This window comes from Numenius arquata, chromosome 2 (genome assembly GCF_964106895.1).
Source record: "Numenius arquata chromosome 2, bNumArq3.hap1.1, whole genome shotgun sequence".
In the NCBI taxonomy this organism is placed as follows: Eukaryota; Metazoa; Chordata; class Aves; order Charadriiformes; family Scolopacidae; genus Numenius; species Numenius arquata.
In genome coordinates, this window is record NC_133577.1 from 29,042,393 (window position 1) to 29,064,505 (window position 22,113).

Here is a 22,113-nt window from a genome sequence, read left to right on the forward strand (position 1 = left end):
GTCAAACCCATAGACTGCCAACACAGCAAAGCCAGCAGTTACATCTTGGGTGAACCCAAAGATGTATCTCTTTTATAAACTTACCCTTCACTTGCAGTCCCTAAAGGACCAGCCTCAGTGGCTTTGAACACCAATTTATCATCCTCAGGAAGGGCAAGACATTCAGCGTTTGATTCTTCCACAAATCCTACAAAAGCAGACAGATGGGTGACTCCCCTGTTGCACTTAACATCATTGCTTTTCAGATGCTCATAGGATTTTAAAGCGAGCCTTTACGCATTTCATCTAGGGTAGGGATCTAACTAAATCATGCTACCAAGACTTCAAATGCACAGAGGGTCTGACGACTTCTCTCCAGGAAAACAAGAACTCTGACACACCATTTCAGCCAAGAAAACAAACAGATCATTGATTTGGGCACTCCTGTGATTTAAAATAAGAAAAAGAAAAAAAAAAAAGGAGACGAGGAACTTCAATAGCAACACACCAGGTTTTTTTCCTAGTTCTGATGAATCGGGTTGTTCCATCTGGAAAGGTTTGTCTTCAACCATTTCACTGCCTCCTTCCTTCTCCGATTCTTGGAAATTGGCAGTTGCGTCAGTGGAGGAATGAGCTGGTTTAGCAGCTATAAAGATGACATCATCTTCAAAATCGCTGAGTGATTTTGCGTCGTGATACTCCAAAGTAGTTTGGTCTGACCTGGCAGAGATGTTACTATTTTCTTTGCTGACATCCACTTTCTCCAAGCCATCCCCAGGTGTGCTTTCTGAAGACTCTTCCAGTTCAGCATGATCATCCTCAGGATTGCTCAGAGTAAACAGAGTTGGTTTACTTCTGCTTTCACACCAAGCATCCTCCACCACTCCATGATGATGATGGTGATGATGATGATGATCTTCAGACGAAGGTCCAGACAGCGCTTTATCATCTTCTGTCACCTTTTTTAAAAAAAATAAAGTTGACGATCAATAACATGTAGGTGCTTTTTGTCAAAGAAAAAATTAAAAAAAAAAAAGGACAAACATAGACCGATAAGTCTAAGTTTTACAAGTGTCAACTTAAGCAAGGCCCAACAAAATTCATTCTCGTTCTAGCACTCTGTTAGTTTTTTAAGGCTAAGTGTCAAAATAAAGGACACTTTTGACTGCTTATTGAGTTTCCAGAACCTTGGAGGATTAGGATGAATTGAATCTTGAAAGTGCTTGCTTATCCCGTCATCTCAAGGTTGTTCATTGCGTTCACCACTGTCTTTTCAAAAGAGGGAGCTTCGCACACCTAAAATCATAACTCAAGATTTCTATTTCTTTACGTTTGCACTTTTCAACTTGTATGCACCACTAAAATATATTACTTTTCTCTATGCCTGGAGCATGGAATAAGTAAATTCACTACAATATCAGTAAGAACTTCATAGAGGAGAGAGAGATTCTTGTTATAGCTGAATAGCTCTTTATAACAGGCGATAAAACATATAATACAAACTGACCATAACAATTTATTAGTAAATGTACGGAAAGCTTGTACATGTAGACACTAGAAAATGCCCCCATTCTGCACCCAATATTGGTACGTTATTTTGGCAACGGCATGATGAGCTGAATCGGAGAATCCAAGCGAGAGAACAAAAGGAGGAGTAGAAAGGGACAACTTGCAGATGGACCAGCTTCCTTTGACAACTATTCGAATGCTATCCCTGGGGCAAGGCTAGAAGAACAACTGAGAACTTGAGGGCTGGAGAACAGACAGCGCTACAGCTCTCTTCATCAGGAGTCTTTTTTAACATAAATTTACTTTTTTAAGTAAATCCAGCCTTGCAAAAAGAGAGCCTGAAAGGCACTGCAGCCCATGACTACAGTGCTTTCAAAAATGTTGAATTCACAAGGTTTAACTAACCCAAACACCTGGCTCAATCTATATTCCTTACCTTCCTGCCATACCACCCCTTGATAAGGTACACCACAAAGCCGAACTAGCAATTTTGAACGCTCCCAGCTCCTAACAACCCTTGAGTAACCACCACCAAAGTCAATGGCATTTAGTATGAACATCTTCCTGCAGGCAGGTGATGCTACAGAAGGTCTAACAGCCGTTTAGGACCAACTGCAAGTCTGCCATTCTGATTTGCAATTCCAGTTCTCAATATAAGGACTTTGGGCAAACTCTATAAAAATCCAAATCCAAATCCAAACACAGTCTATAAAGCCTTTAACTGGAAAAATCACTAACTACAGCCCAACTTACCCTAGCAGTCCATGTTGCATTTGAGTTCTCCTCCCCGGAAGATACTCCAGGTTCCTTTGCCTGCAGAGGAGGAGGAACTGATCGTCCGGGAGAGGCGGAGGGAGTTGCTAGGGGTGTGGTGCCAAGGCTGGGTCTGGGAAAGGACTGAGGAGTAAACCCAGGAACACCAGAAGCAGATGTGGCCAAACCTTGAGCTCTCTATGAAAAGAAATAAAAACATTTAGTTTAGAACCCGTCAAATCTTCAAAACAGAAGGCTTCCCTAGTCAAAAGTGCTAGTTTACATTGCAAACTGAGTTTGTACCAGCAGAGAGGACAAAGTTTTGCCTCTGCACTGCTCTTTTTCCAAAGGTGTGAAAACCTTAGTGATAAAAAGCCGTGCTTTTTATTTATGTTTACAGGCTTTTGCTTTGGTTGGTTGTTACCGTGGTGTTTTTTTAACTACAGACCTTAGCCACAGGAGGAGTCTGGAGGAAATTCAGCTCTGAGGCTCCTGAAAAATTCTTCCGCGAGATGGAACCAGGCATATTTGACCTCAGTGGGCTGGATGCCCAGAATGACATGGAAGCTCTGCATGGTGACTGCGCTGCCGAACAGGAAGGAATGGGATGGTCTACCAGATTCGGCAAGCTGTTAAGATACATAATTTAAAAGAGTAAAATAAATAAATAAATAAGTGGGGAAATCACGCTGCATTCGAGAAATCTGACATGATACATAACAAAAACATTCAATGAACAAGAAATACAGGTGAGCCCTCCCTGTCTGCGTGATGTATCGGGCCCACGAAGAAGTAACAGGCATTTCCTTAGTTTAATTATTTAGGTGCATTTCCCAAATCAACGCCTCTGAGGCAAGAGTAACCCCATTTCAAGTTGCACAAGTCATTTAAGTCTCATGCCAGAAGAAAACTCACCTCCATTTCTATGCTGGGACCACTTCAAATTCTCCACTTCGTTGTGACCCTAAACTGGCCTTTTCTTTAACTCATTCAAAACTGAATGCAAACACAACACAGACAGAAAGTCTACGCACACACGCACATACATACATATGTGAGAAGCAACACCTTTTGGAATATTCATTCTGTAGCTCTACTATACCTGGAACATTTCGGTGAAGATTTTGTGACCGGCGTCCCAACAAATGCATCGCGCAGCTCTTCACCAGGGAGAGGGTGTGTTGCGGCTGGGGGTTCTGTAGCTCCAGGTCTAGAACTAAAAGGAAAAAGTAACTGACTTTCATTCCCCTGAGTCCAGACGTACCAGAACTCAAGTTTAGTTGACCATGCCACTTGTACTATTTGCACAAATTACCATAGCAGAAAAACTCTCTCTCCAAACATTAGTTTTGATGTATTGAGTATTAAATGTTATATATTGGAGCTGCTTTTCTCTCTCTCTCTCTCTCCAGATATGTGGCTCAAGACTAAACTTTCTCAAAAGGCTGCTTACCTATGACCTGGTGACAAACCGGTTTTCTGCTCATTTCCTGCCCAGACTTCTCCAATTTTTGTCAATACATTACTGATAAAAGTAGCTCTTGTATGCACATTTCCTGCATTAGCTGGTTTTGCTACTGTTGATAATGGCTTTGGTCTTGAGACTGTAAAGCAAGAGGGGGGAAAAATATGAACTGGTGTAATCGAAGGGATGGTTAGTTCTCCACTATATTTCCCCCCCGCCTCAAATTACCTTCTCTTAAGAGCGATGAAGACAAATGGTAAGGCTTGGCTTTCTCTACAGCCAGCTTCCTTTGAACTCGAGGAAGGATCTTGCCATACTGGTCTAATATAGAGTTTCTGGCAACTGCTCGCTCTCTCAAGCGAGGATCACGATCATTCTGTTGAAGGAAAAGCATAAATCAACATGTTAACTAATTACGAGAAATTTATTCCACAGACCTACCTGTACTATTTCTAATTAGTGAATGGATTTCCTCTACAGTTACGGTAAAATACGTCCACTGCACAGAACAGCTTTTTTCAAACAGCTTACTACATACCAGGCTTTCCCTTGGTCTTCCTGAAACGCCAATGTCCGAGGTGACTGAATATACAGGACAACTGGAAATTACCTTGGACAAAATGATGTGAATACCAAAACGAGTAAGAAAAAGCGACCTACACGCACTTTCTGCCTGGATGATAGGCCCTCAAAGCAGGACCTAAAACTTCCAAAACCAACCTTGAAGTTTGATTCGCTGGAGAACCATGGTTCCAGAAAAGAGCAAACACATCACAGATTCATAATGCAAGTTCCCACAACACAAAACGTAATCTGGCTATCATGACAAACAGGAATTAGACATGAATTTGTCACAAAAGCGGTAAAATGAAAGTAGTTGAATAGCAGAGCATGCTATACTGTGAAGAAATAAAAAAAAAACCCCCAAAAAAACCAACACGAAAAACACCAACCAAATTGTCTCTGCAGATTGGCATCCAGCCTGCTCTCAGCTAGAAAAACACAGTCACATGCAGGACACAAGAGATGACATACAACATGCTCGTCATTCCGCAGAAAGGAGCAACACAAACAACGTTCAATAATCTAAACCACACATAACATACGTATCTGAACAACTGAGTGATAAGATCGGCTGATCGAAAAGATACATATTTATTCCTCAGTTGCATACAAACTATTTTAAGTGGGGTCAACCATGGTGCGTAACATTTAATTTATAGCTTCATAGAGTAGCTTTGCAGTAATGAAATATTTTGTTCAACACTTAGCTTCAGCTGTAACCTAAGGCATAGAAAATTCTTCCTAGTGTTTCAAAGAATGGTATAAAAAACAAAGCAGGATTTTTATTGAGTACTATCAAAAACAGTTAGTAACACCTAACAGAACTTTCACACTTACCATAAGATTAATGTTAATTGACTGATTCAGCTCTAGTGCTGGAATATAGTTGGCACGCTGCAGATGGTGGACTAAAAGGAATTCATGATTCTGAACACTAGCGCTGGTCCTTAAAAACTTCTCCAAACAGCCCTGTGAGAAAGAGCACGTTTCAAAACATTATGATGATTCTGCCTTTGCTCTTTTCAAAGAGACGATTAAGATTTTTTTTTCCTTGCTCACACTTACTTGTTCAGTGTCTGTGAAAGGCAGCTTCAGCAAGTCTTCCATCAGTCCCATCTCCTGACAGGTTTCATACATGTGTTTCAACAGCTCTTCTATGTTTAACTTAGTGGCACGTTGATGCAACAGACCCCAAGCCTCCACCATGCACCTGTGATTAATTTTTTGAGATGTAAATGGACGTTAATAGTATAACCAAAGAGATGCCACCAAATTATTCTCCTCAAAGTTTAAAGGAAACTAAGGGCGTCGTGATTAATATTATTTGTTCTCCACTTTTCACAAGATTTGCATGACATGACAAACTGGTTGGCTGTTTCTTTACCTGTTGGACAGCAACACAGTGAGGAAAAGCTGCACTTCACTCCTGCTTGACACCGATGGCTTCGTCATCTGTAGGTATCTGAGGGCTTGCCTGTGCTCTCCTTGGCACATGAGGGATTGAATAATTCTCTTATGTTGCCATGACACAGTTTTGATTGTGGCTGGATGAAAGAGCAGGGCCAGTGAATTCTGTAGAAGTTAAGAGATCGGCTTTATTGCCATGTAAACATAGGCACACACAACAAAAATAGTCAAAAGTTTCTTACGGAAGGGTGAATGTGTGTAATTAAATAAACAGAGGTCACTAACTAATGAAACACTTGATACAGGACACGAAAATAAAAATTCTTAAGTATTTGCAGAAAAAAAAATCAGCTAGCCATACAGAACCAAGTGAGCGTTTTAAAAGGAGTAATTCTAGCTTAATCAAAGTCCTGTGTACAAACACCACTTCTTAGAAATACATGACTAAATACTAAGTTACTCTCTCAGACAAACAAATTATATTAAACATTGTGACAGGCAAACAACAACCTTCAGCATCAGGAAGAACATGAAAGGACCTACAACCTTCTCTTTGCGAGAAAGTGCTCAACCGGTCTGCTGAAAACAACCTAAATGGATGGCTTTGAAAATTCAGATGTCAAGCATTAAATAATGTTGATTTCTTCCTTATTTCAATCAACTTCCTGTCAAAGTAATTCAAACAAAATTTCAAATCACAATTTACTGCTGAACATGTAGCAGTATTACAAAAAAAAGCTTCTAATGTTTCAGCACCCGTTATTAGCAAAGCACCAGTTTTTAAAAATCTTTTTACAGATTATAGCTTTGCACTGCAACATATGTCTAACTGAACCGTAACATACTTACTTCGTAATCATTGTGATCTAGAAGCCAAAAACCTTGGACAAGCTTAACAAGACCCCAAGGGATAGCAAAGGCAGTTGGGAAGGAGTCGATCGAAGTTTCTGTTTTATTCGGAAAGGAATGCATGATATCTAGCAGCAAGTAAATTGTCTGACATCAAGGATCTCATTAAGGCTAATAATTTGTAAGACCAAAACTTTATCACGTTACAATTCTGTGTATTTCAGCAGCTTAAAAATTAAGTTTCAGCGCAATGACTCTTCTTTTCTTCCTGTTTATTCTTCTGTGTGCCTGCACTTTTAACAGAACCAAAGCAAGCACTGTGAGCTGCACTGGAAAACCAATGATTTCAGCAAAAATCAGGTACTGGTAAACCACTGTGAGAAATCCTTTTGCTCTGAAGCAGCACCTTTTAGCACGTCATTCCACTAAGTAGCCATTTGCTACAGATAGGGGTGGTTTGAAAGATTTAAAAATGTGTTTAAATTTTGAGAAAAACTAAGGGCGTTTTTTATCTGCAACGTTTCTTACTAAACCTGTTTTCTCATATCAGAGAAGACTTTGCAACAAAACATTTTTTTAAAAAAAATCATAAAGAGTCCGCAGTACAAAGAAATAAAGCAATGCTTCTGTCTACTACTTAATGCTAAACTAAATGTTTTCACTTGCATTGTGTTTGAAGCATAAATTAAAAAACGTTATTAAACAAGTAGGGGACAAAGCTTTAAGAACATTTATGTGCATACAATGAAGGTGTAATAAAAATAACTAGAAAGGATACAATTGCATGTTTGTAGTTTTCTTCAATGCTTTCTAGCAAATAGAGATCCAGCAGTGCCTGAAATGAAAAATTAAAAGTTTTTAAAAAAACTCCTGTCTTTCATAAATCGTTGGCTTTTGTGGGGGTTTTGGCAGGAAGGGCGGCGGTTTGTCGTCGTCGTTTCCAGAGAACAGGACACTCACATGCAAACTTGCAGGTGGATATTTCCCAGTTCCTCCTTCATCTCTCCGCCACAACTTCTCAGCTTGGTCTCCTAACTGGGAAACCATTCCATCAATCATCAAGCAGTCAGAATCCCATTTTCCTCTGGAACAAAAAGGAGCAAGGATTTGAACGGAGTAAAACACTAATTCCAGCCTCCCAGTGTAACAGGTTTCCTCCCGTCAAAACCAAAAAAGCCCAAACCGCTCCCCTGAGTCAAAGAGAGGAACAGCCACACAAAGGCATGACTGTGACTTGAAACAGACATGAAAGGAATTTCTGAGTCAGATGAAAGATCTTTGTTAGTTCATATTCAATTCTTGAAGGAGTTCAAAATAGAAATCCTAAAAGCTCTCTTATTAAGGGAAAAGTGGCAATGACCTTTTAGTTTTCAGGGTTTCTTCAGGTTCAGGCTGGATCGATGGGCTGAGACCAACGGGATGAGGTTCAATAAGGCCAAGTGCCGGGTCCTGCACTTGGGTCACAGCAACCCCAGGCAGCGCTACAGGCTTGGGGAAGAATGGCTGGAGAGCTGCCTGGCAGAAAAGGACCTGGGGGTGTTGGTCGACAGCAGGCTGAACATGAGCCAGCAGTGTGCCCAGGTGGCCAAAAAGGCCAACAGCATCCTGGCCTGTATCAAGAACAGTGTAGTGAGTAGGACCCGAGAGGTGATCGTCCCCCTGTACTCGGCACTGGTGAGACCCCACCTCGAGTACTGCGTCCAGCTTTGGGCCCCCTACCACAGGAAAGACATTGAGGTGCTGGAGCAGGTCCAGAGAAGGGCAACGAAGCTGGTGAGGGGTCTGGAGCACAAGTCTTACGAAGAGAGGCTGAGGGAGCTGGGGTTGTTCAGTCTGGGGAAGAGGAGGCTGAGGGGAGACCTTATTGCTCTCTACAAGTACCTGAAAGGAGGCTGTAGAGAGGCGGGGGTCGGTCTCTTCTCCCAAGTTACAGATGATAGGACAAGAGGCAATGGCCTCAAGTTACGCCAGGGGAAGTTCAGGTTAGATATTAGGAAATATTTCTTTACTGAAAGGGTTGTCAGGCATTGGAATGGGCTGCCCAGGGAGGTGGTTGAGGCACCATCCCTGGAGGTATTCAAGAGAGGAGTTGACATAGTGCTTGGGAATTAGTGTTGGGTGGTGTGGTGGTGTGTGTGTGGGTTGCGTGTGTGGTGGTTTTGTTTTTGTTTTTTTGTGTTGTGTGTGTGGTTTTTTTTTTTGTTTTTTTTTTTTTTTCATTGGTTGGGCTAGATGATCTTAAAAGGTCCCTTCCAACCTCTGTGATTCTGTGATTCTTTTTTGTTTTATTACTTGTAATACAAAGGAAGTGTAAATCAAGTTCTTTAAGGGCCAGAAGTAACAACTCTCACGCTGTCCAACAGAAGAAACGTAGCAGTATCAAAATACCAGGACTATTCTTTAACACAAATCTAATGCCTCAAGTTGGAGCGTTCCACTACACAGCTCTGAGACAATGTAATCGAATTTTCAGATTTTGTTCTCAGCACCTCACTTCTGTTATGAAAATAAGTTACTTTCAGAAAGCTGAGCATACCCTTAGATTTTAGTAGCACCTTAAGCAGCATTTATGTTTCTACACACGTACCATCACCGTTGCGGACGGCTCAACTTTCTAAAAGTCCACCACAGTCTTCTGCTGACTGAGACACTACCCTTTAATTTCCCAATAATAAGAAGCAGAAAACACACACTAAGGCTCTACGCTTCTAAGGAACACACGAGCCTGTAAGTTACTTGAGAAGTAAGCTAAGTAAGATGAACTTTGAAGGCTATACCTGCTACGCTGCAGCTTCCACCTGAACTCATCTTGCAGCATCTGGGTCACAGTGCCATAGTCTAAGCTTGTTTAGGTCTTTATTTGGTTTTCAGAACAATTTCCAAAGAAATACTTACTATCAGCTAATCCAAGGTGTATCAACTATGTGCTAGGAAGCCAGTCCAGGACATTAGGAAGCGACTTCTATCCAATAGCCAGGAGAGTGCTAGGCGTGCCAACTATGTGCAACTCTGGCCCTTTACACAAAGGTATTTGTCAGTAGGAGATTTAGGCCAATACAATTATTACCATCCATTACCAGTCAATGAAAAAGATGCTTTTTTTTTTTAAAAAAACATACTTTCTTCTGCTTCCAAAACAACTGTTCTGTGAACACCGTGCTTTGCTGAAACTGGAGATGACTGATCCTATCCTAATGACGTGATCTTTTTCAGTAGTCACAAATTATACAGGTTTGCCAACAAATTAAGTGCACTTGAAAAAAAACGATGATACCAAGAAATGTTACTAAGCAGAGGTATATGTTAACATTTTAACACAGGAAAAGTAATCTCTGTGTTCGACAGAACACATGCATCACCGAAGTCAAGAGTATTGCCAGCAAATGCATTACGCATAGCCAATACAAGTCTTGAGATAAAAGCCATTCCCTTCCACTTCTGAATTTGCAGTGCAAATGACCTAGAGTTTTCCTGTAAGTCTTACCTTGATAAACGCTCAAGTTTCTGTCGATGACCAGTATAGTAGCTCTGAATCAGAGAATAATTGTAGAAAGGTCTAGACAAATGCATATCGTCATCTACAGGCAATAAAGTAAAAGCAAGTTAAAGGAGTAATATCACACCTGTAAACTAAAATTTTTGACTAGAAACACAGAAGATCCTACAAGTTAAGCATCAAGAAGCCTCCAGCTCTGAAAGAAGCCAATCCTGTTTCTGCCTTTACTTAAAGAGGTGTAAGACACAAGGCTCAAGTCCTTCTTGTCTCAAGGGCCATTTCAAGTTTACAGTTCATGTAGCGTTCGGAACACGTAGGGAAAGCTGAGGTTCACTATAAAAAACCCTACCCAGTTCTCAAAGGCAATGGTTTTTAAACATCTCACGTGAGCATTTGTGAGACAGTTAAGGCTGACAACGGAATTTACAATCCATGCTTGAGGACTTTTTCCTCAAGCAATGAATAGAAAGTTCAAAACATGCAGGTAATGCTTTCACTGTAATCACAAGTGTTCCAGTATTTGTTGTTTAAGAGTAATTTGTTTAAAACCCCAAGTATTCCAAGCTGAGGACACAAGCAGCTCCTGGAAGTCAGAGGCTTGTCGCTATTCCTTAAAAAAACATCCAGGAAAGAAACTGCTTGCATTATTCCACACTATGTATTTGAAAAACCAGTAAAATCTCAACTTCACCAACAGAACTTCAGCACACCCTGCCACTGAACCCGCACGAGCTGTTATTGATGAAACAGTGGACAAGTACATGGTCACTTACTGGATGGTCTCCTTATCACAAACGTGTTGCAGTTTTTGCTTACCTGAACCCTCTGGAAGGAGACCGGATCGACAGAACCAGATGACCACTTGCACATACAGAGAAACGAGGCTAGTTACCACTCGCTTATTTGTCAGGTCTGCAAAACCTGAAAAAAGGCATAAGATGATTTATGTTATGCAATTCCTTTAGTTTTCACAAAACTCCCTTCATTAGTCTTTCATTTTTCACACTGTATCACTTTCTTATTTGAAGAAAACCCCCACAATCACCATCAAAGCAAAAAGCAACCCCTTCAAAGAACCAGATTCACTAACGGTTAAAATAAAAAAAAAATAAAGCCTGAACTATTAAATACACTCATGAATAGGGCATTTGTTTTTCATGTAGCAGAGGTTTTTATGACAGCAAAGGGATAGTCTTGACTTTTATTTTCTTTTCTCAATAGGCCAGGAACAATTTCTAATATAAAAAACTAGAGAAACTCAAGTAACTTACTTTGCAAGTTACTCCTTTACGCTTCCTTCATATCGTTTAGGAATTTGCAACACAATGTCTGCATGCAATTATAAATTGCAAGCTAAGAATTAAAAGGAATCATTTTCAGCATTACCACATTTGGTTGCTGGCATTTCAACCCAGTGCCTACACAGCTTCTTGCTGAACGTAGCCTCCCCTACCCAATTCCATGAACTCCAAAACAAACTATTTCCCTGAACGCAATGCATCTTAAGTGGTGGTCCCAACTTCTCAGATTCAAGCCCCTTCTCCCAGCTAAACGTGACTGTCTTCCAAGCCTCAAAAACAATAAAAGCTCTTGTTGCCACAATTACAACCCAAGCATAATTCCAAATCTTTGTAAAACATAGCCAAGATTTTGAAGCAACACTACAAACCTTTTTGAGTAAGCTCTTGTGCTTCTGTTAGAAAACAATTTAAGACCGTGCTAAGGTTGCTCAAAAGCAACTGGCAGTGCTGAAGAGACTGTAAGGTCTGTGGGTCAATGAAGTTGCAGGAGCCATCAAACAGCGGAACACCTTGTCAAGAATCAATATAAAATCGTTAGCCAACAGAGCAATTTCAGAGCTTCAAAGTACACTTAAAAGAACCAGATGCAATATCATATAGTGGCATATTACTGAAGCAGCTCAATCAGAAAGAATGAGTTTACGTTTCCAGAATGACTACACTAGTACTCACATATTTGGTCAAATTCATCTTTTGTCGAGATCACTTTGTTCCATGTCCACTCAAGAACAAACCGTAAACTAGCAGCAGAACTTGGCTGCTCTTTAAAAAAAATAGAACAAAGAAATGAATCAACAATTTCAAAGTAAAAAAACACATCACGTAGAAACAACATAAGAAGCATTACCTTCAGAAGTCCAATGTTTAATGCATCCAGTCAGAAGTTCTAGAGAACCTGTTTGCACAGCAGCTGACAGTACCGCTTCCAACTGCTCCTCCTAAACACAACAGACAAATTATAATGAGAATCTTACCTACTTTCAACATCTCAACCATTAACAGTAAATGTTTGTTTCTAACTGTATACTCCTTCAGGCATCACAAAGTCAATCGGCACAATGTCAGTAATTCCACATTCTTTGTCTTAATTCTAGCCACAGGCTGGAGTGCTCCTTGGTCTGAGGAACACATTAACTTCTCCTCTGACATTTCAAGCACTGAAGGCTCATTCTAATCCTTATTTGCATGCCTCTGCATTATTGTCTTCACGTACTGAGTTCCAAGGAGCCATTTTCAGTAACATCCTCTGCTAATACCTGTTACACCTTCTGTGCATGGAAATTTGCATCAGGATATGATTACTTCTGCAAACTCAAGTCAACACCTGTATTTCAATGCAACTTGCAAATAACAGGAAAATATGATTATCGTGTCTTGTAGCCTCTCCCGCCCTGTCAGACCAGATGGATGTATCTCCCCCTTGATTCCCTGATATGCACTCACCTGACTCAAACTGGATGGCTGGACATCAACTAGTCTTGGAGACTGCAAGCCAGCTACAAGACACCTATTGTAGCTGTCAGGAATGGCTTCACATATTAAAGGACCAGATTTCTTCAAAAAATTCAAGGCCTGAAACATCTGTCAAAAACAACAGCTCAAGACAGCATTGTTATGCACTAACAGGAATAATCTAAATGTTCACTTAAACTGTCAGACTGCATCAGTAAGATGCTTTAGGTTAGCAATCTGAGTAATTGAGTCTTTTCTAGCCTCTCTGTCAATACACAGGCCTTTCACCTTCCCTGAGCACTGACACCAATCACATTCCATATAAGCCAAACTAACACACAACTTCTAATCACGCTTTGGGAGATCCTTTCCGTGCTTGTTCGTGTGGAAGCTGCTTGATTCATGTTGGAAATATTTAGTGAGCTGAAACGTAATTCAAAATTATTTGTCGCAATCTGTGCAGTGGCTCGGAAGTTATAATTTGGCCAAGTTTGGGAGAAAAAAAATTTCAGCTCTTCTCAAACACTTCAGTAATTTTTCTCCCTTCTGCCCTCCTTTTTCAAGTAAATTGGGGATCAAATCTCTAACTCAAGACTGTGCAGGCAGTTTGACTGATGGGTGATACCGTAACAGCTTTCCCCGACTTCTACAGTGGTTTTCCTAGAGCAACCTTGCATTCCTTTCTAGACATTCTATCCCTGATCGTGCTTCAGCAGGAGACAATGGTAGTTTCACAGTCCCAAGAGTGGACCTAGAACCATTTGCATAAAATTGGCAACAGGACACAACTGCAGTTATGCCTGTGGATGGGGCAGGATGAGCACAAAAGGGTCTCTGACGCTGAAAGCAGTGCAACAGAAAACTTAGAAAAGGTACATCTCTTGCCATTCTCCATAAAGTTACAGTAAAAGATCACCTCCTTCTGGAAGCCGGTGCAAGTCATGTGAACAACTCCGGAGTTCAGCAAGCACGTGCCATCTGCAGAAACAATGAACGTTTGACAACCTTCCATACTCTGACAGTTATGTTATGACCAGCTTACATTTTTTAAATAGCAGTATCTGGAAAGGTATAACTGAGTACTTTGAGCTTCAGTTCACACAGAACCACAGCATCACAGAATGATATGGGGTGGGAAGGGACCTCCGGAGATCATCTAGGTCAACCCCCCTGCCAGAGCGGGTCCACCTAGAGCAGGTTTCGCAGGAACACGTCCAGGCAGGTTCTGAATGTCTCCAGAGACGGAGACTCCACCACCTCTCTGGGCAGCCTGTTCCAGTGCTCTGCCACCCTCAAAGTAAAGAAGTTCCTCCTCGTGTTTAGATGGAACTTTCTGCGTTCAAGTTTGTGCCCGTTACCTCTTGTCCTGTCACTGGGCACCACTGAAAAAAGACTGGCCCCACCCTCTTGACACCCATCCTTTAAGTATTTATAGGCACTGACCAGATCCCCCCTTAGTCTTCTCTTCTCCAGACTAAAAAGACTCAAGTCCCTCAGCCTCTCCTCATAAAGTCATTTCATTTTATAACCAGCACCACTTCACAGGCTACATTACAAAAGAACCAAAACTCAGCGGACTGTCAGATAAGCTTCACAATAGTAAATACCCCGTCAGTACAACGTAACCAGAGTTGGGTTTGGGGGGGCTGGGGTCTTTCTGGTTTGTTTTGGCTTTTGAGTCACAAACAATGAATGAACAAGAGAACCAATAAATGGCATTTGACCTCATTTGAAGCTCATCGCTCTCAAAGGCAGTGAAATACCTACCAAAATTATAGTTGCTTGGATGGAAAAACCTCTCCGTTGGTGGATGAAAAGAAAAAACTCCCCGACTTAGACTCCGCTCATGTACCAGAATATCCAAAAGGAGCTTCGGAGAAGTCATGCTTATTACAGTATCCAGTGACCACAATGCAAAATAGGGGCAATCATGAAGGAATTCTTCCAGCCTTAAAGAAAACAAGGGCGCAAGCTAAACATCAACAGTCAAATGAATTATTTGCAGGTATATTGAAAACAACTTAAGAAAAATCTACCTTAGTGAATCTGGCATTTGAGCATGATACCAGCGATTAATGTCAAATACACCCAAATAAGTAGATGGTGTTTCCTCGTGGTGGTATTTCACTTGCCAACTGAAGATCGAGACGCTGGTTGCGGGAGATATTACTGTAAGAGACAAGACATCGTTACTTATTTGTAGAAAATACAATAGATGGGGTATTTTAAAAACACCACTTCCTTTTTTGGCTTAATTCTGTTCTGTCACTCATGAAACACAACACTTACTAAGAGTAACTAAAAAAAATAACGGAGTAGCAAACATCTCTGTGATCAAGATGTTTAGCTAGATAAACAGTTTAGCAAAACAATATGCTAGGAACACATACATTGCTACTTTCAGAAAGCATACCAATAATGATCATATACGCTTGTATCACACAGCTGGCATTATTAATTTCCAGCTCCAACTCCATTACAAGTTTTAAGAATAGCTCCTTTCCACCATATTCTGAATGAAAGAAGACAAGTATCACACTAAATAAATAAAAAACCTGCACCCAACAAACCAGAAACTGGAATAAAGATTTTAACATCAGCCATTCACAACATTCACACCTGCCCACTCACACACACAACTCCAGCTCTCTCAATCCAAAGGCGTTTTTATTAGGTTTGGAACTGCATCACAAGAGACATGGTAGCTGCCGCATCAGGACTAAGTCAAAGATAATAAACAGAAATAGCCAGAAAGATCACGCAAGTGTCATCTTTGTGATGTCAGACATAAGGTAAGGCCAGTAAGAAGAGAGGGAAGGTGAATAACACACTCAAAACAAACGGCTATGAAAGTTATCTCTGCAGCAGGCTTAGAGATACGGTCAGAGCATAACTGAATTTGTAAGCTCAGAGATGTATATTCAATTATTGCAAGATAATAGAATCATAGAATTGCCTGGGTAGGAAGGGACCTTTCAGATCATCTAGTCCAACCATCAACCTGACGCTGACAAAGACCATCACTAAACCATGTCCCTCAGCACTATGTCTACCCGTCTTTTAAATACCTCCAGGGATGGTGACTCAACCACTTCCCTGGGCAGCCTGTTCCGATGCTTGATAACCCGTTCAGTGTAAAAATTTTTCCTAATATCCAATCGAAACCTCCCCTGGCACAACTTGAGGCCATTTCCTCTTGTCCTATTGGCTGTTACTTGGCAGAAGAGATCGACCCCACCTCGCTACAACCTCCTTTCAGGTAGTTGTAGAGAATGACAAGGCCTCCCCTCAGCCTCCTTTCCTCCAGAATAAACAACCCCAGTTCCCTCAGCCGCTCCTCATAAGGCTCCTTCTCCATACCTCTCACCAGCTTCACTGCCCTTCTTTGGACACGCTCCAGCACCTCAACGTCTTTCTGCCAGGGAGGGGCCCAAAACTGGACACAGTACTTGAGGTGGGGCCTCACCAGTGCCAAGTATAGGGGGGATCGTCACTTCCCTAGTCCCACTGGCCACACGACTTCTGATACAAGCCAGGATGCTGTTGACCTTCTTGGCCACCTGGGCACACTGTTGGCTTATATTCAGACAGCTCTCGACCAACACCCCCAGGTCCTATTCTGCCAGGCAGCTCCCCAGCCACTCTTCCTCAAGCCTGTAGCGCTGTGTGGGGCTGTTGTAACACAAGAGCAGGACCTGGCGCTTGGCCTTGTTACGCCTCATACCATTGGCCCTGGTCCATCAATCTAGCCTGTCCACACCCCTCTGTAGAGCCTTTCTACCATCGAGCACATAGGTCAACACTCCCAGCCAACTTGGTGTTGTCTGCAAACTTACTGAGGGTGCCCTCCCTCCATCCCCTCGTCCACATCAGTCATAAAGATATTAAAGAGAACTGGCCTGGTACAGAGCCCTGGGGAACCCAAAGTGTGACAGGCCACCATCTGGATGCAGATGCAGACACAGGTTTGAACAAGAGAACAAAATTCAGGTGACATGCCTAAGCAATGGACAGAACCATCTTATTGTTCAAAGATGACAGCTGGAGGAATAAATTGACGAACGAGCATTATACAGAAGACCCCACCACACATTGCTATTGCGTGTCAGCAAGCATAAAATAAAACCTATTTCTTCCCTTAAAGAAGTTCCACAGAATTTAAGCACCCAATTTTTCCTTTTAAATAACCCAAGCAATCTAGTCTTTGTAGATATTTAAGACTTTCAGACTGTGGGGACAGAGCAGCTGTCCTCACAGTCTCAACCACTTATTTTAGAATCACCAAACACCGACATCAGAACAAACCTTCATTTATGCTATCCTCACTGTCAACATGGTTGGGAAATTTTTCAACGGTCTGGCAGCTGATTAACTTAATATTCCTGGTCTGGCCTCTCAAGGGAAAGACTCCACCTGTGAGATCTACACTGTACCTTTCATCACAGTATTCCAAGCCCTGGGGAAAAAATAAGAGAAAAAAGTCATTTTGAGATAAAAACTAGATACGAAGGAAGGTCTATATCTAATATAATGTGCATACTATGCTGTGTATTTCGCCTGAGCTTATTTCTGATAGTAAAAAGAAAGTACATCTGACACGCAAGAGAATTAAGTGTCAAATCCTAACAGGTAAGTTTGGCTGTAAAGGCTTTGCAGATCTAAACATGCTTTGCAGAATTCCTTGCAACATCCAGGTTTCTTTAAAAAAGACCAAAATATATTCCTACAAAGAGATATCTGAGATAATGCAACACACAAGCATGCAAAGCTCTTTGCTCCATGTCTTCATTACAGAACTGGTAAAGTCAGAGAAGTCCGGGCACTAGAGCAGCTAAAGCTCTCTCAAGAGCTATTATCTATAGGCACACCACCAGAGTGAACACGCATCCCTCTCTAGCAGCTATGAGAACTTCGTACTGATTAACCCTCAGTTAATATCAGTGTATTTGTATCAGTAGTAATTCTTTCAAACCACGTAAGCTCTTGCCAGCTCCTCTTCTCATCTTGTCAGAGATTAATGGGTGAAACATCCCTCAGTTCCTTCACCAAGCACAGCCAACAGCAAAAAGGAAAAACAGAGAGGACATGGCATGCCCATGGCCAAGGCATTGAGGATCACGAATTACTACAGAGAAAGCAAGCTACTTTGAGAGACACAGAAACCCTGGCGGGATTGTGTTCTACCTCTGAGACCACCATTTTCTAAGTAAGCATTAACTGAGATACTGTCTTTCCAAGTACAACACTTGTTCAAACTGTCCACCATACAACGCTTGAACAGGTGTGTTGTGGACAAACAGCAGCTCTACACTTTAAAACAAAAAAACAAAACACCAAAAAAACAAAACCAACAAAAATTCACCACCACCAAACAAAAAACAGCCTAGAAACTGATCATGCCACATTCTGCCCAAGTTTTCTGAACTTTCAGAGGTCTAAAATGAACTGGCACGAGAGAACACATTCCCATATGATCTTCTAGGATACATTTGATTCACCTGAGATGAGCTTTCTCTTAATCTTCCCGGAAATGCTATAGATAGATATCAAGGCTGTCTGAAAAATTGCCACCATCTGCTCTGAAGCATGCACAGTCCATCCTCTTTTATCAAGTGACTTTGGAAATAACAGCTATGTGCAGAGTAGATAAGAAAAATCAAAACCATCTCTTTGAAAAACCAACGTGAAGCATAGGCAAAGAATCTCATTTTTCAGGGAGAATGAATAAACGCTAAAACCAATTTGAATAAAAGATGTTGTCCTGAACGGGACATCCACCATTCCAAAAGACAGTTTCATCAGATAAAGTGCTAAACTCTCCACAATGGGGCACACAAACCTAAGTTTAGGGACTCCATTGCACGGAAGATATTAAGTAGTGACTTTATTGACCAGTAAAGTATGAAAAGAGTTTTCGAATTACATGCACCGGTAAGACTCTGATTAAAGTAGAGACGTTTCTGCCACTAAAGCCGGACGAGAAGCTTGACTCAGACAGCCACGTAGTACTGACCAATCTGTGACTACTAGAAAGCGTTCTGAGACTAAAAGTGCCCGCTGCAGAGCACAGGTCCCGTCCTAATGCATCTTTTGGCAGTGTTTTGGGTTTGAGAGTCGTTTTGGGGCCTGGGGGGTTTTTTTGGCAGTAGGTGTTATCAGGGGCTGGTATGAAGCTCCGTGTGTACGTGGCTCATCTGGCAGCTAGCTCAAGAACCTGTCTGCTCTTGTCAGATGGTCCAGCTGTTTACTTCTCTCTTCAACTGCCCTGTAAGGTTGCTTCCTGTTTCAATCTTCCACAACACTCATCACGGGCAAGCAGAAACAGCAGCGGAGTAAAATATCTCAGAGCCAGAGACTGGTGGCTGACACCTCTTACAAGCCTGTGAATATGTTACTGGTTGCATTTTGTGTGCTTTTGTTTTTAAAGAGTGTCAACTGGAATTTTGAGTAGACCCGTTTTTAAAGGCTGCTGAAACATTTCAACCCTCTGAGGTAAAACCTGATACTCATCACATCTTGTTCAGCAAAATAAGCTGACCAAGACAAAGAATTGGCAAAGAGTTAAAGGTCCCACATTTTAACATTAAAGTGTTGAACAAAGTGGCCACGAGACAAATGCATATAAACAATTGGAGAGAGATTAAAGAAACTTTCTCCTTTCAGCCCACCAAAGCGCTTACAAGAGATGCAGCAGTGAACTGCAATGAAAGCCCTTTTAAAACTAAAAAACCCTGCTCCTCTAAAGCACCATATGTTTTTGTCATAAAAACACTCCACCCCAACAAAGATAAAGAGATGACATCCATATTTAGAACACACTGAATCATTTGAAGATCTCTCTCCTTTGTCACCATTATATATAATGCATTTTAAATCTTACCCCTGCTAACTCAACTCATACTCACTTAGACAAAATAACTATTTTCTTCTTTTCACACGCGCGCACGTCTTACCTCATACATGACTTGACCTGATGCCAAGCGCTTTCTGTCACCAAATGCTAACTGCAACAGATGTAAACTCACCACATCACCTTCGCTGAAAAAGGGATAAAGTACGAAATTTGATTACAAAGCTGCTTTACGGTCCTCACTATCATTTTATTAGATCTAGACAGAAGTTTTCTTAATAGCATTCAGCTCTCGCTGAAAACAAAACCACCTCTTCCCAAAACATGATAATTGGCCACATTTAGCCGCTAAAACATACAGAAGGACAGTCTGACACTAACAGCTTCAGGGGCCAATGCTAACCATACAATTTGCAAGCTTTAACACGTTGTATGGACTAAAAATTAATGGAAATAGTTCTTCACAGTGAAGAGTTCTCGATCTGGGCTGCCTCAAAGAGAAGTGTGGGCAGCAGGTCAAGGGAGGTGATTTGACCCCTCCACTCTGCTCTGGTGAGACCCCATGTGGAGTAGCGTGTCCAGCTTTGGAGTTCTCAGCACAGGAAGGCCATGGACCTGTTGGAGTGGGTCCAGAGGAGGGCCACAAAGATGATCAGAGGGCTGGAGCACCTCTCCTATTAAGACAGGCTGAGAAAGTTGGGGCTGTTCAGCCTGGAGAAAAGGCGGCTCTGGGGAGACCTTATAAGCAGCCTTCAGCGTCTAAAGGGGGCCTACAGGAGAGATGGGGAGGGACTCTTTATCAGGGAGTGGAGCAATAGCACGAGGGGCAATGTTTTGAAACTGAAAGAGGGGAAATATAGACTAAATATTAGGAAGAAATTCTTTACTATGGGGGTGCTGAAGCACTGGAACAGGTTGCCCAGAGGAGTTGTGCATGTCCCTTCCATGGAAATGCTCAAGACCAGGCTGGATGGGGCTTTGAGCAACCTGGTCTAGTGGAAGGTGTCCCTGCCCACGGCAGGGGGGTTGGAACTCCATGATCTTTAAGGTCCCTTCCAACCCAAGCCCTTCTATGATTCTATGATCAAAGCTGCCTTAAAGTCAAAAAGATTGCCACTCTACAAACAGCTGAGCTGATGAAATCTCTTGCTGATGCAGAAAGAGAGAGATCCATAATACTGTCACTGCCCTCCTTTGGGGGGCAGCAGTTTTGTCGGCACGTTTAGGCCTCTAGATGTGCAGCCTCAACTACTTTTAATGGTATTTTAAGACCACGGGGTGTGAATATCAAACAAAGCATGAAGAAGTCATCGAGAAACAAAAGGAAATCATTTAAGAATGCAAGCACAAAAATATGGCCACTCTTGCTTTGCCTTCTCTCAGAAGGTGGGAACTGGTAGGTCCCTCTTCACGCCTGTTCAATCCTGTGACAATTGCCTTCTAAGTGTAACTCCTTCCCTACCTGAGAGAATCTCCTGCACAGCTAAAGAAACACAACAGATATACATGTATCAACTCCACGTGAGCAAATATGTTAAAAAAAAATATAATTATTTCATGCACTTGTTTACAGTAAGCTTTTATTCACCTTTCCTGTGTAGACTGAACAGCCCACAAGTAGCAACAATTGCGAGGATCATTCTCAGGCTCTTGAAAAGTGACAGCATAGACAGGAATCCTTCCTCCTTCAAGCTGAGAGTGGTGCCTACAGGTTTAAGGAAAAAAAAAAAAAAAAAGGTGAGCCTACTGGCCCTAACTCTTTGTGGAAGGGAAGAAGCATCTTCTGACAAAAGAGCACTGTACATGCTTATCCTCCAAAGTACAGAGGTCATATTTCCACCGCAGACAAGAGAGTCAAGGAAGCAACTCCTTCTTATGCAACAGTCAACAGGTGAGGAAATTACTGTCCAGCAAATGCAATAACCTCTGTCTTTATGTCCTCCTTTGCCTCAGGAGGAGGAACAAAGAGCTGCCTGGCAGAAAAGGACCTGGGGGTGTTGGTCGACAGCAGGCTGAACATGAGCCAGCAGTGTGCCCAGGTGGCCAAAAAGGCCAACAGCATCCTGGCCTGTATCAAGAACAGTGTAGTGAGTAGGACCCGAGAGGTGATTGTCCCCCTGTACTCGGCACTGGTGAGACCCCACCTCGAGTACTGCGTCCAGTTTTGGGCCCCCTACCACAGGAAAGACATTGAGGTGCTGGAGCAGGTCCAGAGAAGGGCAACGAAGCTGGTGAGGGGTCTGGAGCACAAGTCTTACGAAGAGAGGCTGAGGGAGCTGGGGCTGTTCAGCCTGGGGAAGAGGAGGCTGAGGGGAGACCTTATTGCTCTCTACAAGTACCTGAAAGGAGGCTGTAGAGAGGCGGGGGTCGGTCTCTTCTCCCAAGTTACAGATGATAGGACAAGAGGCAATGGCCTCAAGTTACGCCAGGGGAAGTTCAGGTTAGATATTAGGAAATATTTCTTTACTGAAAGGGTTGTCAGGCATTG

The 22,113-nt window shown here is 42.0% G+C and overlaps 1 protein-coding gene across 1 annotated transcript in view; it reads right to left on the bottom strand.

Moving 5' to 3' along the window:
* LOC141475362 (protein ELYS-like) overlaps positions 1-22,113 on the bottom strand; it is a 35,270-nt gene that overhangs the window by 7,584 nt on the left and 5,573 nt on the right. Inside the window, exons 5-29 of the mRNA XM_074163715.1 lie at positions 21,214-21,330; positions 19,729-19,813; positions 17,081-17,231; positions 14,812-14,944; positions 14,543-14,724; positions 13,692-13,753; positions 12,767-12,895; positions 12,171-12,261; positions 11,996-12,085; positions 11,692-11,832; positions 10,839-10,943; positions 10,011-10,104; positions 7,487-7,610; positions 7,305-7,361; positions 6,527-6,673; positions 5,655-5,842; positions 5,336-5,480; positions 5,108-5,239; positions 3,935-4,082; positions 3,695-3,845; positions 3,344-3,451; positions 2,690-2,870; positions 2,242-2,439; positions 488-938; positions 85-187 (exon numbers count right to left, since the gene is read on the bottom strand). Coding sequence (XP_074019816.1) covers positions 85-187; positions 488-938; positions 2,242-2,439; positions 2,690-2,870; positions 3,344-3,451; positions 3,695-3,845; positions 3,935-4,082; positions 5,108-5,239; positions 5,336-5,480; positions 5,655-5,842; positions 6,527-6,673; positions 7,305-7,361; positions 7,487-7,610; positions 10,011-10,104; positions 10,839-10,943; positions 11,692-11,832; positions 11,996-12,085; positions 12,171-12,261; positions 12,767-12,895; positions 13,692-13,753; positions 14,543-14,724; positions 14,812-14,944; positions 17,081-17,231; positions 19,729-19,813; positions 21,214-21,330 — 3,513 coding nt within the window. The remainder of the gene's footprint in view (positions 1-84; positions 188-487; positions 939-2,241; positions 2,440-2,689; positions 2,871-3,343; positions 3,452-3,694; positions 3,846-3,934; positions 4,083-5,107; positions 5,240-5,335; positions 5,481-5,654; positions 5,843-6,526; positions 6,674-7,304; positions 7,362-7,486; positions 7,611-10,010; positions 10,105-10,838; positions 10,944-11,691; positions 11,833-11,995; positions 12,086-12,170; positions 12,262-12,766; positions 12,896-13,691; positions 13,754-14,542; positions 14,725-14,811; positions 14,945-17,080; positions 17,232-19,728; positions 19,814-21,213; positions 21,331-22,113) is intronic.